The 15,728-nt window shown below is 43.9% G+C and overlaps 1 protein-coding gene across 1 annotated transcript; it reads right to left on the bottom strand.

Annotated features, from left to right (window-relative positions):
* Positions 1 to 3,264: 3,264 nt before the first annotated feature.
* Positions 3,265 to 14,750, bottom strand: LOC143276908 (protein dhs-3-like). Its single transcript, XM_076581571.1, has 6 exons — positions 14,509 to 14,750; positions 12,984 to 13,153; positions 11,871 to 12,014; positions 9,160 to 9,404; positions 7,982 to 8,107; positions 3,265 to 5,319 (listed from the first exon to the last, which is right to left on the bottom strand). Exons 1-6 carry the CDS (start codon positions 14,660 to 14,662, stop codon positions 5,226 to 5,228), a joined length of 933 nt encoding a protein of 310 aa, XP_076437686.1. The 5' UTR covers positions 14,663 to 14,750; the 3' UTR covers positions 3,265 to 5,225.
* Between the last annotated feature and the right edge of the window lie 978 nt (positions 14,751 to 15,728).

Below are 15,728 nucleotides of genomic sequence, written 5' to 3'. Positions count from 1 at the left end.
GCCCGAATTTCACACAGAGAAATTTGCTGTGATAAAAAGAAATACAAATATAGAAAACATGTATTTACAATGATATACATGGCGGACCTGCAGTATGACGGATAATCGCAGAATCCTGAATGCAGGTCCCGAACAGTGTAGCAGAATCATTGTCGTCAGTGCAACATCACAAAATTCAGTTCTAATACCAAAGCAAATATATCAGTGTCATACATCACTGGTTCAGATGCTACCTAGTGTTCTTGTGTTCCTTTTAGTTAATACTTTCTTTCTCTCTATCAGATGGTGTAAACTGATATTACTTTTTTTTCTATAATAGTATCAGTGCTTTCCTTTAAAAACGATTAGCATGTTTCCCTTTAAAACGTTCTTTTAAATTATATTTAATGCTGTTTATTTTTGTATGTGTGTGTGTATTTTTTCTTTGATGTGCATATCTTCAGTGTTTTCCTTTAAAACGTTCTTTTCGATTATATTTCATGCTGTTTATTTTGTGTATGTGTATTTTTTCTTTGATATGCATATCTTCAGTGTTTTCCCTTTTAAAACGATTAGCATGCGTTTCCCTTTAAAACGTTCTTTTAAATTATATTTTATGCTGTTTATTTTTTGTGTGTGTGTGTGTGTGTGTGTGTATTTTTTCTTTGATGTGCTTATCTTCAGTGTTTTCCTTTAAAACGATTAGCCCTTTAAAACGTTCTTTTAAATTATATTTCATGCTGTTTATTTTGTGTGTGTGTGTGTGTGTGTGTAATTCTTCTCTTCGCTACATGCTTCATCAAACATGAACTAAATCTGTACAGTTTACATGTCATCAATGTAGAAAGCCAATACATTTATCCTTTATTTCATTACTCTGTCATTTGGAGTTACGTCTGTGTGTAATGTCTTGGTCTGTTCTTCCTGATTTTTTTTTCTTTGTCTAAATGATCGGATAAGACAGTGACAACACACACACACACACACACACACACGCACAGACACATACATACACACACACATGCACACACACACATACACACACACACACACACATGCCCACACATGCATACATGTACATACATTTTGAATTTGACTTCGATTTGAACACACACACACAAACAAACAAAAAAAACTAACAAACAAACAATATAAGATCAGTTATCAAAATATTATATTAATACATACCTACATTTTTAAGCACTGAGAAACGTTCTACACAACACACCAAATCCGCATGGAAAGGTCCATAGTTGTTAACCTTAATTTTTTTTTTAAATTTCATAAGATGAAAAGATAATTCTTTTTTTTTTTAACATACATAAAAGGAAAGACAATATTCAAGATATTATTCCAATACATCCAGGTTTTTTGTGTTTGTTTTTTTTTAATGACAAGAAAACAAAATAGCTGGCAAAAAATGGAGATATTACTTAAAACTCTATTCTGCTGTTGAGTAGTTAAAAGATCGTCAGTGAAGTGCTGTAGACTGTGATTAGACACAGCTTACAGGTCAGGATGTCAGTGAAGGGCTGTCACCTCACTGAGATCAGACACAGCTTACAGGTCAGGATGTCAGTGAAGGGCTGTCACCTCACTGAGATCAGACACAGCTTACAGGTCAGGATGTCAGTGAAGGGCTGTCACCTCACTGAGATCAGACACAGCTTACAGGTCAGGATGTCAGTGAAGGGCTGTCACCTCACTGAGATCAGACACAGCTTACAGGTCAGGATGTCAGTGAAGGGCTGTCACCTCACTGAGATCAGACACAGCTTACAGGTCAGGATGTGAGCCATCATTTTATATTTTACTTATTCTGACCAGGACTGCATCACTTTGTTTAATCAAAATCAATGACACCACTTTATCAAAAGGGCACAAGAAGTTGTTCTTGCACTTCTTCTTCTTCTTCGAGCGCAATAGCTGAATGGTTAAAGCATTGGACTTTCAAATCTGAGGGTCCCGGGTTCGCATCACGGTGACGGCGCCTGGTGGGTAAAGGGTGGAGATTTTTCCAATCTCCCAGGTCAACATATGTGCAGACCTGCCAGTGACTGAACCCACTTCGTGTGTATACGCAAGCAGAAGATCAAATGCGCACGTTAAAGATCCTGTAATCCATGTCAGGATTCGGTGGGTTATGGAAACAAGAACGCACCCAGTATGCACACCTCCGAAAGCGGAGTATGGCTGCCTACATGGCAGGGTAAAAACGGTCATACACGTAAAAGCCCACTCGCGTATATACGAGTGAACGTGGGAGTTGCAGCCCACGAACGCAGAAGAAGAAGAAGTTCTTGCACTTCAAAACTCACGCTGCACTGATTTCATCCCATCAAAGTCCAGCAGTAAAGGGGTTAAAGTCTACAACAACAAAAATAATCAAGCCCTCGAATGATTTTTTTTTTTTTCTTTTTCAGTCTTGAACTCACTCTGGACAACAGGGTTTTTTTTCTCCTTGTTCCCCCCCCCACACCTATCCTCACCCCACCCCACCCCCCACCAACCTACCCACCACATCATGGTCAGTTCGTAAGGTTTTAAAAAATGAAATAATGAAAAAAAAAAAAAAAAAAAAAGCCCACAAATAAACACAAGAGTCAAACTTGTGGATATTCATTCAGTTAGTACAAATGCAAATATCAAATCTTCAGTCCCTGAATCAGACTCAAGTCTTGTCATGTTCATTGAATACATGCAGAAAATATATATTAATCAATCTTTCTTAAAATCAGACTAGTAGTGAGATACTGGAAACGGCGACCTTTCTCTAAAAATGTACTTGCGTCTAATTGGACTCAAATTAGTGTGCGTGCACACACACACACACACATACACACACACACACACACACCACACACTAAAAAACATAATCAACAAGTACATGTAAAAACATTCTTTAAGCAAAACACTGATTTGTCTCTGCACAAGATTCAGTACAATATAAATACCATTATTATTGTTATTATCATCATTATTATTATTATTATTATAAAACAGACACAGCATTGGAACAAATTAGCACACACACACAGACACACACACTCACACACACACATACACACACACACACAGTCTTTTCGAAGACCGACTCTGCCACATTGAAAATAACGCATGTGCATTTTCTGTTAGACACAATAAGACTGCAAACTGAAAACACCAGGGACCTTTTTATTATCATACAACCCCCCCCCCCCTCCCCCCTGACCCCCCTCCCCGCCATCCCCCCGCCAGCGCCCCCCACTGCCCCCCAACCCTATCCCCCCCAAAAATCTCCCCCAACAAGAATAAACATTTTTCTTATACCATAAGTACTGATCCTAACACACAGCACACACACACATATATATATATATATATATATATATCAATATATCATATACTAATTGGTTCTACTTACTACAATCAAACCACTGTAATCACCGGTTTGGATTTACTTCATAGCACAATCACATCTTAATCATCAGCGCTTTTATCTAATTCACATCAAAGGCGAAGCATAAGCGGCTACGCATCTGCAAGCACTGTTCTTTAATTCGCACCAGAGAAATGACACACACGACTATCAACTGTACGCAGTGTTACACGATTTACATGAAAGATGTAGCACCAACGGCTAATTAACCATAAGCACACTCCCTTAGTGCACACCAAATACAAAGCACTGATGACTCTGAATCCAAAGCTGTGTTCCTAATAACAACAATAAGAATAATAATAATGCATATTCATACAGTGTTGATGCGCGGCTGTTTGGTGCGTTTCGTAATACATGTGACAAAGCAATACAATAGACAAAAAAAAAAAAAAGAGAAGCTGAAATCTCGCTAAAAATACTATTCTAAAAATAGTTTAACATCACTGTGTGATCCGTAATTCATGTGGACACAACCATGCAACAAAAAAAGGTCATGTTAAAAGCTCGCTGAAAATACTATTTCAAAAACAGTGTGACATCTCTATCTGTTTCGTAATTCATCTGATATGAACAAGACACAACAATACAACCAATAAAAAGTCATGCTACAAAACTGGCTAAAAACGCTGTCCCTTGGAACAGTGTAACATCACTTACTCAAAACATGCCCTGCTCTCATGGTGACCTCAGTTTTGATACCCCTCCACTTCCGTGCTTGGGGTGAGTCCTGTCAATGTCGTCAGTGTCGGCAGATTCATGGGGGGACTGTTGTTTGAGGGACGTGGTGGCGGTCTCCACTCTGGGAGGGACGCTCACTCAGGTCCGGCTCCGTGACTAAAGCATTATTGTCGTCAGTAGGGGGCTTAGTAGGTGGTGTCCTAAGCACGTTAAATCAGAACAGGCGCCACTGAACACCACCAAAGTGACTCAGCAGCAGTGCAGGTCTCCTCTGGTGTGTGGCCTCCTGGCGACCTAACATCGACAGTTCCCGGGTATGGCCGTGTATGGAGGACTCGGAATGAGCAGCATGGGAGTAATGCCACTGAAATGGGGCAGATGACGGGGCATCAAAAAAAACAATAAATAAATAAATAAATAAAAGAAAACAGCGTTATTCCCAAACGGCCACCCACTGAAGCAGTGGACAGAACCCAGCGACAATCAGCAAGCGCTGAAAACACAAAACAGCAGCCAAACAGTTTCAGTTTCAGTTTCAGTAGCTCAAAGAGGCATCACTGCGTTCGGACAAATCCATATACGCTACACCACATCTGCCAAGCAGATGCCTGACCAGCAGCGTAATCCAACGCGCTTAGTAAGGCCTTGAAAAAAAAAGAAAAAAAAAAGAAAAGAAAAAGATAAATACATAAAAAAAGAACTACTACTAATAATAATTATATGTATAAGGCGCAAAAACTTGATGAAGTCAACTATAAGCGTACAAAATAAAATGAAATTAAAAAAATAAATAAATAAAAAATATAAAAAATAAAAAAAATAAAAAAATAAACTAAACAAATAAATGAATAAATAATAATAATAATAATGATAATAATAATAATGATACAGCTAAATATCACATATAATTATATATATAATGATATTACATTATAATCCTACAGCTAAATATCAACAAACACACACACACACACAATAACAAAACACCACGGCAACAAATCCTTCCTTTTAAATCAGCAAAAAACAAAACAACCCGAAAACCCAAAAAAAATCCCCACAGCGTTATTCCCAAACGGTGCCCAGAGCTGTCCAGGTGAACAAGGGCAGACCCGATCCCCAGTCAGCAAAGCAGCAGCAGTGGGGAGGTTCACTCGGCCTTGGAGCGGCCCACAAAGGTGTCCATGCTGGCGCTGATGCCCATGTGGGCGTTGAGGACGCGCTGCACCTTCACCGGCAACACCCTGTAGGGAGGATTGGGGAATCAATGATCACTGGTGTGGGGTGGTGTGTGGGGTGGTGTGGTGTGTGGTGGTGTGTGGGTGGGGTGTGGTGTGGTGTGGTGTGGGGGTGTGTGGGTGGTGTGTGGGTGTGGGTGTGGTGGGCGTTGAGGACGCGCTGCACCTTCACCGGCAACACCCTGTAGGGAGGATGGGGAATCAATGATGACTGGGGTGGGGTGGTGTGTGGTGTGGTGGTGTGTGGGGTGGGGTGGTGTGTGGGGTGGTGTGTGGGGTGGTGTGGTGTGTGGGTGGGGTGGTGTGGTGTGTGGGTGTGATGTGGTGTGGTATGGTGTGGTGCGTTGTCGCATGGTGTGGGGTGGTTTGGTGTGGTGGTGTGGTGTGGTGTGGTGTGCGGTGTGGTGTGGAATGGTGCGGTGTGGTGTAGTGCGGTGTGGTGGTGTGCGGTGTGGTGTGGTGTGGAATGGTGCGGTGTGGTGTAGTGCGGTGTGGTGGTGTGCGGTGTGGTGTGGTGTGGAATGGTGCGGTGTGGTGTGGTGTGGTGTGGTGGTGTGCGGTGTGGTGTGGTGTGGTGTGGTGTAGTGCGGTGTGGTGTGGTGTGGTGTGCGGTGTGGTGTGGAATGGTGCGGTGTGGTGTAGTGCGGTGTGGTGGTGTGCGGTGTGGTGTGGTGTGGAATGGTGCGGTGTGGTGTGGTGTGGTGTGGTGGTGTGCGGTGTGGTGTGGTGTGGTGTGGTGTGGTGTGGTGTGGAATGGTGCGGTGTGGTGTAGTGCGGTGTGGTGGTGTGCGGTGTGGTGTGGTGTGGTGTGGTGTGGTGTGGTGTGGTGTGTGGTGTGGTGTGGAATGGTGCGGTGTGGTGTAGTGCGGTGTGGTGGTGTGCGGTGTGGTGTGGTGTGGAATGGTGCGGTGTGGTGTGGTGTGGTGTGCGGTGTGGTGTGGTGTGGTGTGGTGTGCGGTGTGGTGTGGAATGGTGCGGTGTGGTGTAGTGCGGTGTGGCGTGGTGTTATGTGGTGTGGCATGCTGCACTCATGTTTGTGTGCACGCGCGCGCGTGTGTGTAGGGTATTTTTGTCTTGTGTGCATGTGTGTGTATGTGTGTGTGTGTGATTGTTCATACTTGCAATTTTACTTATTGTCTTGCTGTATATAAAAAAAAACACAACAGAAAACAAAACTGAAATCGACAATTTTTAAAATGTAACACACACACATGTGAGCACAAACACAATACACTACAACACAATACAACACAATACAACACTATACACTACAATACAACACTATACACTACAATACCACACAATACAACACAATACACTACAACACAATACAACACTATACACTACAATACAACACTATACACTACAATACCACACAATACACTACAACACAATACAACACTATACACTACAATACAACACTATACACTACAATACCACACAATACAACACAATACACTACAACACAATACAACACAACACAATACAACACTATACACTACAACACAACACAATACAACACAACACTATACACTACAGTACAACACAATACACTACAACACAATACACTACAATACAACACAATACAATACAACACAGTACACTACAACACAACACAATACAACACAGTACACTACAACACAATACAACACAGTACACTACAACACAACACAATACACTACAACACAATATAAAAAACACAATACAACACAATACCCTAAAACACAACACAATACAACACAATACACTACAACACAATACACTACAATACAACACAGTACACTACAATACAACACAATACCCTAAAACACAACACAATACAACACAATACACTACAATACAACACAATACACTACAACACAATACACTATAATACAACACAATACACTACAACACAACACAATACACTACAACACAATACACTATAACACAATACACTACAACACAACACAATACACTACAACACAATACACTACAACACAACACAATACACTATAACACAATACACTACAAAACAACACAATACACTACAACACAATACACTACAATACAACACAATACACTACAACACACTACAACACAATACACTACAACACAATACACTACAATACAACACAATACACTACAACACAATACACTACAATACAACACAATACACTACAACACAATACACTACAACACAATACAACACAATACACTACAACACAATACACTACACTACAACACAATACACTATAACACAAAACACTACAACACAATACACTACAATACAACACAATACACTACAACACAATACAATACACCACAATACAACACACCACAACACAACACAATACGCCTCACCCCTTCAGAGCATAAGCGACGTAGAGGAATAGTGAATACACCAAAGACAACATAATACGCCTCACCCCTTCAGAGCAAAAGCGACGTAGAGGAATCGTGAATACATCAAAGACAACACAATATGCCTCACCCCTTCAGAGCAAAGGCGACGTAAAGGAATCGTGAATACATCAAAGACAACACAATATGCCTCACCCCTTCAGAGCAAAAGCGACGTAGAGGAATCGTGAATACACCAAAGACAACACAATATGCCTCACCCCTTCAGAGCAAAAGCGACGTAGAGGAATCGTGAATACACCAAAGACAACACAATATGCCTCACCCCTTCAGAGCATAAGCGACGTAGAGGAATCGTGGCAGAATGATGATGGCCTGGTTACACAGCACAGCGTCCATGATGCTGTCGACAGTCTGCACCGGGTCCAGGATGGGCAGCAACCAGGGGAACCTGCACACACCACGCCTCTTTACACACCACACCTCTTTACTTTACACACCACGCCTCTTTACACACCATGCCTCTTTACACACCACGCCTCTTTACACACCACGCTTCTTTACACACCATGCCTCTTTACACACCACGCCTCTTTATGCACCAGCCCCTTTACACACCACGCCTCTTTACACACCACACCTCTTTACACACCATGCTCCCTCTCCCACACTTTCTTTCTCACTCTCTCTCTTTCTCTTCCTCCCTCTCTCTCTTCCTCATTTTCTCTCTCTCTCTCCTCCCTCTCTCACACATACACCTTTCTCCTTCTTCACTCTCTCTCTCCCCCCCTCTCTCTCCCCTCTCTCTCACACACACACCTTTTTCCCTCTCTCTCTCTCCCCCCCCCTCTCTCTCTCACACCTTTCTTCTTCCTCACTCTCTCTCTCTCTCTACCTCTCCCTCCCCTCTCTCTCTGTCACCCTCTCTCTCTCACACACCTTTCTTCTTCCTCACTCTCTCTCTCTCTCTCTCTACCTCTCCCTCCCCTCTCTCTCTGTCACCCTCTCTCTCTCACAAACACTTTCTCTGTCCCTTTCTCTCTCACACCCTCCCTCTCAAGTCTCTTTCCCTTTCAGTTCGTCGCTCCCTCTCCCACACTTTCTTTCTCACCCTCTCTCTTCCTCCCTCTCTCTCTTCCTCATTTTCTCTCTCTCTCTCTCCTCCCTCTCTCTCTCTCACACATACACCTTTCTCCTTCCTCACTCTCTCTCTCCCCTCTCTCTCTCTCTCTCACACACACACCTTTCTCCCTCTCTCTCTCTCCCCCCTCTCTCTCTCTCTCCCCCCCCTCTCTCTCTCACACACATTTCTTCTTCCTCACTCTCTCTCTCTGTCTCTCCCCCCCTTCTCTCTCTCACTTTCTCTCTCACAAACACTGTCTCTGCCCCCCTCTCTCTCTCTCTCACACAAACACACCCACCCTCTCTCTCACACACGCTCTCACACAACATCCACCCCCCCACACACACACCCTCCCCCCTCCCTCTCTCTCCCCCACCCACCTGGTCTGGACCCCATCAAACATGCCGGTGTTGATGAAGTAGGGGCAGACCACTGTAGTGTTCAGCCCTGTCCTACCCATCGTCTCCAGCTCAAAGCGCAGCGACTCGTCGAAGCCCACGGCCGCAAACTTGCTGGCGCAGTAGTCGGCAAGGCCCGTCACTCCAAAGAGGCCGGCGGAGCTGGCGATGTTGACGATGTGGCCCTTGTTCTGCGCCATCATGGCCGGGAGAAACGCCTTGACCGTCTGTCAAATGATAAAATCACACACACACACACACACACACAAAGAGGTCCAGTTCAGTTCAGTGTCAGTGTCTGTTTCTCCAAAGAGGCATCACAATAAGTACAGTAGAATAGAATACAGTGATGATGATGGCAGTTTCTTCGTATCCGAAGATCACAGGGAACAAGGTCTAGTCCGGGTGAGGCAAGCCTTCTGGTGGCTGTACAGGCCAATCCTGGACTTGCATTGTCGGGAACAGCTGGCGCACGTGAAGGTTGGCTGGTCGCTGGAGGGGTGAACTTGAGATGATGCCTCCTTTCTCCGCTCGCGTTTTTCCCTGGCTGTCTGTGTGTCCTGACCTTTTCAAAATTCCTGACAGCTTTCCTGGTGGAAGTTTTCCAGGCAGATCTGTTTGCTGCCAGTGTCTCCCAGCTGTGGTGGTCAGTTTCGCTACGTGACATCTGCTGCTTCAGTTGGTCCTCGTAGCGTCTGCGTGGAGCTCCAACGCTGCGTTTACCTTCACGCAGTTCGCCGTAGAAGACGGCCTTATACAGTAGAATACACTAGAATACACCAGAATACAATACAACACAACACAATACAATACAAAACCATACAATACAAAAAACTACGATACCAAATGATACATACGATGATGATGGAGTCTCCCGTCTGTCCGACGGATGAGTAGGCAGGCAGGTTTATCTGTCAGTGTGCGTCCTCATATGGGAGAAGAGGCCGATTCTGGATGCGCAGCACTTCCCACAGGTGTTGCAAGGGAAAACGTCTCCAGAAGTTGAGCCCTGCTTCCTTCGCTCACGCTTCTCCTTAATGCCAGCGTTCTCTTGTTTTCAAACCTCTTTATGCCACTAGAGCACAGCATCCTCCAGCGACAGCGGGCAAGGGCATCAGTTTCCAAGGAAGCGATGTCCATGTCACAGGCTTTGAGGTTTGTCTTCAAGGTGTCCTTGAAGCGCTTGCAGGGTCTTACAAAATCATGGCAGCCTTCCTTCAGCTGGCCATACAAAAGCATCTTTGGGATCCTGCTGTCTGTCATGCAGACAACGTGTCCTGTCCAGCGTGGCAACAATACGATACAACACAATATATACAACAAAACACAAATGAACACAGCACAATACTACACAAGCTACTACTACTACTACTACTAACAAGCCTACCTACAAATGAGCATTGGCGCTGACAGCCATGTTTGTTTTTTTTTCAATCAGGATGTCTGGACAGTTGAGGAATTTGCTTCACAATACAACACAACACAACACAACACAACACAGCACAGCACAGCACAGCACAATGCAATACAATGCAACACAACACAACACAGCACAGCACAGCACAGCACAATGCAATACAATGCAACACAACACAACACAACACAACACAACACAGCACAGCACAGCACAATGCAATACAATGCAACACAACACAATACAACACAACACAACACAGCACAGCACAGCACAATGCAATACAATGCAACACAACACAACACAATACAACACAACACAACACAGCACAGCACAATGCAATACAATGCAACACAATACAACACAACACTACACAAGCCACTACTACCAACAAATCTACCCAGAAACGAGCAATGGCCTTGATGTCCATGTTTTTTTTCAATCAGGATGTCTAGGCAGTCGAGGAATTTGAGTCACAATACAACATAATACAAGTACAACACAATACAAGTACAACACAATACAATTACAACACAACACAATACAACACAAGCTGCCACTTCAAACCAAAAATCAGATGACGGCCATGGTTTTTCTTTTATCAGGTTGGCTTGACAGTTGAGGAATTTGAGTCACAATACAACACAGCACAGTATAATACAACACAAGCTACAACTACTAACAAACCTACCCAGAAACGAGCAATGGCGTTGACGGCCATGGTTTTTTCAATCATGTTGTCAGGACAGTTGAGGAATTTGCTTCACAACACAACACAATACATTACAATTTTTCCAATCTCCCAGGTCAACATATGTGCAGACCTGCCAGTGCCTGAACGAACCCCCTTCGTGTGTATATATGCACGCAGAAGATCAAATACCCACGTTAAAGATCCTGTAATCCATGTCAGCATTCAGTGGGTTATGGAAACAAGAACATACCCAGCATGCCCTGAAAACAGAGTATAGACTGCCAACATGGCGGGGTAAATAAACAAAACGGTCACACACATAAACTGTTAAATGTTACATGTTTGTCTGAGTGTGTATGTGTGCGTGCCTGAAATCTGATTGAACGACACAGGAACAAATGATGAGCACCCAATGGCAGCCGTCAGTCGGCTCTACCCAGGCAGGCAGCCTGTTGAGTAAATGACCCCATGTTTGCAAAGCGCTTAGAGCTTGGTCTCCGACTGAGGATAGGCGCTACATAAGTATCCATATCAATCAATCAATCGATACACCACAATACAAGATACTACTACAAACAAACCTACCCAGAAATGAGCGTTAGCGTTGACGGCCATCGTTTTCTCAATCAGGTTGTCTGGACAGTCCAGGAATTTGCGTCCCGTCACGATGCCAGCGTTGTTGACCAGAATGTCCACGGTCCCCAGCTCCTGTTTGACTCTGTCGGCAGCCTGAAAACACACAACACCTTCTGTTGTTTGGGTTTTTCTTTTTTCTTTTCTTTTTTTTATATAAAATTAATATTCATTTATTTATTTATTTATGTACGCTTATAGTTGACTTCATCAAGTTTTTGCACCTTATACATATTATTATTAGTAGTAGTAGTTCTCTTTTTTTATGTATTTATATATTATTTATTCACCCTTTTTTTTTCTTTTTTTTTCTCAAGGCCTGACTAAGCGCGTTGGGTTACGCTGCTGGTCAGGCATTTGCTTGGCAGATGTGGTGTAGCGTATATGGATTTGTCCGAACGCAGTGACGCCTCCTTGAGCTACTGAAACTGACACTGACACTGAAACAGACAGGTGTACACACACACACACATACACGTATCTTCTTCTTCTCCTTCTTATTAAAAACAAACAAAACTGCATGCAGGTAAAAATACACACACAAAAAAAAAGGGTGGCGCTGTAGTGTAGCGACACACTCTCCCTGGGGAGAGCAGCTCGAATTTCACACAGAAAAACTGTTGTGATAAAAAGAAAAATACAAATACAATACAAATACCAAATCAGCACTGACCTGGTAGATCTGGTCAATAAGCACTGACCTGGTAGATCTGGTCAATTAGCACTGACCGGGTAGATCTGGTCAATTAGCACTGACATGGTAGATCTGCTCAATTAGCACTGACCCGGTAGATCTGGTCAATTAGCACTGACATGGCAGATCTGGTCAATTAACACTGACCTGGTAGATCTGGTCAATTACCACTGACCCGGTAGATCTGGTCAATTAGCACTGACTTGGTAGATCTGGTCAATCAGCACTGACCTGGTAGATCTGGTCAATTAGCACTGACCTGGTAGATCTGGTCAATTAGCACTGACCTGGCAGATCTGGTCAATAAGCAGTAACCTGGTATATCTGGTCAATTAGCACTGACCTGGTAGATCTGGTCAATCAGCACTGACCTGGTAGATCTGGTCACGATCAGCCAGGTCAACGGTGTAGGCCTTGCACTGGACGTGTCGGCCCATTTCCTCCTCCATGCTCCGGACGGACTCCGTGTTCACATCCCACAGCACTAGGTTACACCCCAGCTCCATGAACCGCTGGGCCATCAGCTTCCCCAGACCACTGCCTGCACACACACCAGGTGATGATGATGATGATGATGATGATGATGATGATGATGATGATAATAATAATGATAATGATTCGAATATGTATGCCCATATCGCTGCCTGCATGCCATCAACACAGTACACTAGTCATACAATACATTTTCTTTTCTTTAATGAGATGAAGACTGACCAGTGGTCTAATGGACAAGTCGAACTTGCACAGGTGCACAATTTATTTTTCTTCCCCCCACCCCCCCTTTTTTTTCTGTATAAACTTGATTCATTGGGTGTGTCGGGGGGTGGGGGTGGGGTTACGGGGAGGTGTGTGTGTGGGGGGGGGGGGGGGGAGGGGGGGGGACGAGGGGGAGGGTGGGGTCACCCTCTACACACACAGCGAGTTAGTTGACACACACACACAGAGTTTGGTTACACACACACACACACACACACACAGAGTTAGGTTACACACACACACACAGTTAGTTTACACACACACACACAGAGTTAGGTTACACACACACACACACATACACACACAGAGTTAGTTTACACACACAGAGAGAGTTAGGTTACACACACACACACACACACACACACACACACACACACACGCGCGCGCAAACAAACAAACAAACACACACACACACACACACACACACACACACACACACATCAAAATGCACTTGAAGATCGCTTCCCATCAGCAGTAGGTCACATTGTACAAAAGCATGAAGAACTCTGCAATCGATTCACCTGAATTTAGCCAGAGGGGCAAGAGAGAGTGTCAAACACACACACACACACACACACACCCATGCATGCATGCATGCACACATTTTACTATTGCTCACATATGGCTGATAAGCACACAGACACAATGATCCCCCTCACCCCTTCCACTCACACACACACACACACACACACATTTTTCCATCGCTCGCATTCACACACACACACACACACACAGAGACATGCAGACACTCTCTCTCCACACACACACACACACACACTACTTAAAGCACACAAACACACACACACACACAGAGTTAGGTTACACACACACAGAGTTAGGTTAAACACACACACAGAGTTAGGCTACACAGAGAGAGTGAGTTAGGTTACACACACACACACACACCCCTCCCCCTCCCACCAAGATCTCCATCCCTGTCGAACCGGGCACAAACATGCATACATATGGCAATATCCACATTTCTTCCCCTCCACTCCACTAAATGACTGACGTACTGAACGTCCTCGCCTTGTTGTGAGAATTGTTCATTCCGTCTTTAGGTGGGAAATTCTGGATAGACGCCCTACAAAATAATATTCCGTAATTAAGCGTTGTCTACTTTTGGTTTTTTTCCTTTACCTGCTCCCGTGATGAGAACCCGTTGACCCGCCACATCTTTCTTGAACCATTTGCTGGGCAAAATGCACTTGAAGATCGCTTCCCACCAGTAGTAGGTCACTTTGTACAAAAACATGAAGAACTCCGCAAACGCTTCACCCCAAGACCTGGCCATTGTTGCGAAATTTCTCTCTCAATTTCCCTTTACTCAGACGGCAAAAAAAGCGAACTTTGATTCCGTCCAAGGGACAGCACTGTTGTTTATTCAAGGACCTGTCGCGTGAGTTAACGTTCCTGCAAGGATACGTACGGTCAGAAACTACTTTTTTTCAGAACAACTTCACTATTCAGTTTGGTTGATATGACTGAACAGTAAAAAATAAAGTTGTTTTGACAATGCATGAGCAGTATTTAGTCAATCGTACGCTGTGCGAACATATGTTTTCGAATGACGATTGATTCTATTGCAACAACAATCTGCTGCTTAACACATTCATTAAAGATGAAAAAAAAAATTATATATATGAGGCAGAGGGAGAGATAAATCTAACACAACCAATAAATGGGCCAATACTTATCAGCTATCTGACCTAATAATACAACTTGACAACCATGGCTCGTAACGTAGGTGTCTGGAACATGTTGACACACCCTACTGAGATTATCTACAACCGGTTAAAATACAGGTTATTGCCTGATCTACGCTCAAACAAGTATTGACGCGAAGCTGCCTAGAGTGCTGGAAATCAATGCCAAGATGAAGGTCGTTTTTTGGCGGTCGTTTAGGACGCAAATGTATGGCGAACGCGTGAAAAATGTGCCGGCTGCAAAGGTCAGGGACGACCACGTGACTGGGGCCATGCTGTCCGCAACTCGGAACAAGAAGTTGGCGGAATCATTGGTTAAGATGCTCAGTCATCTGCCAAAACTGACAAAGAGTCCGTGGGGGTCTGGGTTCGAATCCCGCTCTCGCCCTTTCTCCCCAAGTTTGACTGGAAAATCAAACTGAGCGTCTAGCCATTCGGATGAGACCGGATAAACCAAGCCCCCCCGGTGTGCAACACGCATGCACTTAGCGCACTGAAAAACAAACCCATGGCAACGAGAGTGTTGTCCTCTGGGAAAATTCTGTCGAAAAAATCCACTCTGATAGGTACACAAACATATATACATGCACTCAAGGCCTAACTAAGGTACACAAACATATATACATGCACTCAAGGCCTAACTAAGGTACACAA

The sequence above is a fragment of the Babylonia areolata genome, chromosome 33 (genome assembly GCF_041734735.1).
Source record: "Babylonia areolata isolate BAREFJ2019XMU chromosome 33, ASM4173473v1, whole genome shotgun sequence".
NCBI classification, from domain to species: domain Eukaryota; kingdom Metazoa; phylum Mollusca; class Gastropoda; order Neogastropoda; family Buccinidae; genus Babylonia; species Babylonia areolata.
The sequence above is the reverse complement of the archived record's forward strand: the minus strand, read 5'-3'. Positions and strand labels throughout refer to the sequence as shown.

What these genes read in the sequence shown, in the direction of transcription:
- LOC143276908 (XM_076581571.1), bottom strand. Translation starts at nt 14,662, where the DNA reads ATGGCCAGGTCTTGGGGTGAAGCGTTTGCGGAGTTCTTCATGTTTTTG. An exon ending in GGTTCTCATCACGGGAGCAG is followed by an intron (nt 13,154 to 14,508) that starts GTAAAGGAAAAA and finishes GTGTGTGTGCAG; the next exon opens with GCAGTGGTCTGGGGAAGCTG. An exon ending in ACGCTAACGCTCATTTCTGG is followed by an intron (nt 9,405 to 11,870) that starts GTAGGTTTGTTT and finishes ATCATTTGACAG; the next exon opens with ACGGTCAAGGCGTTTCTCCC.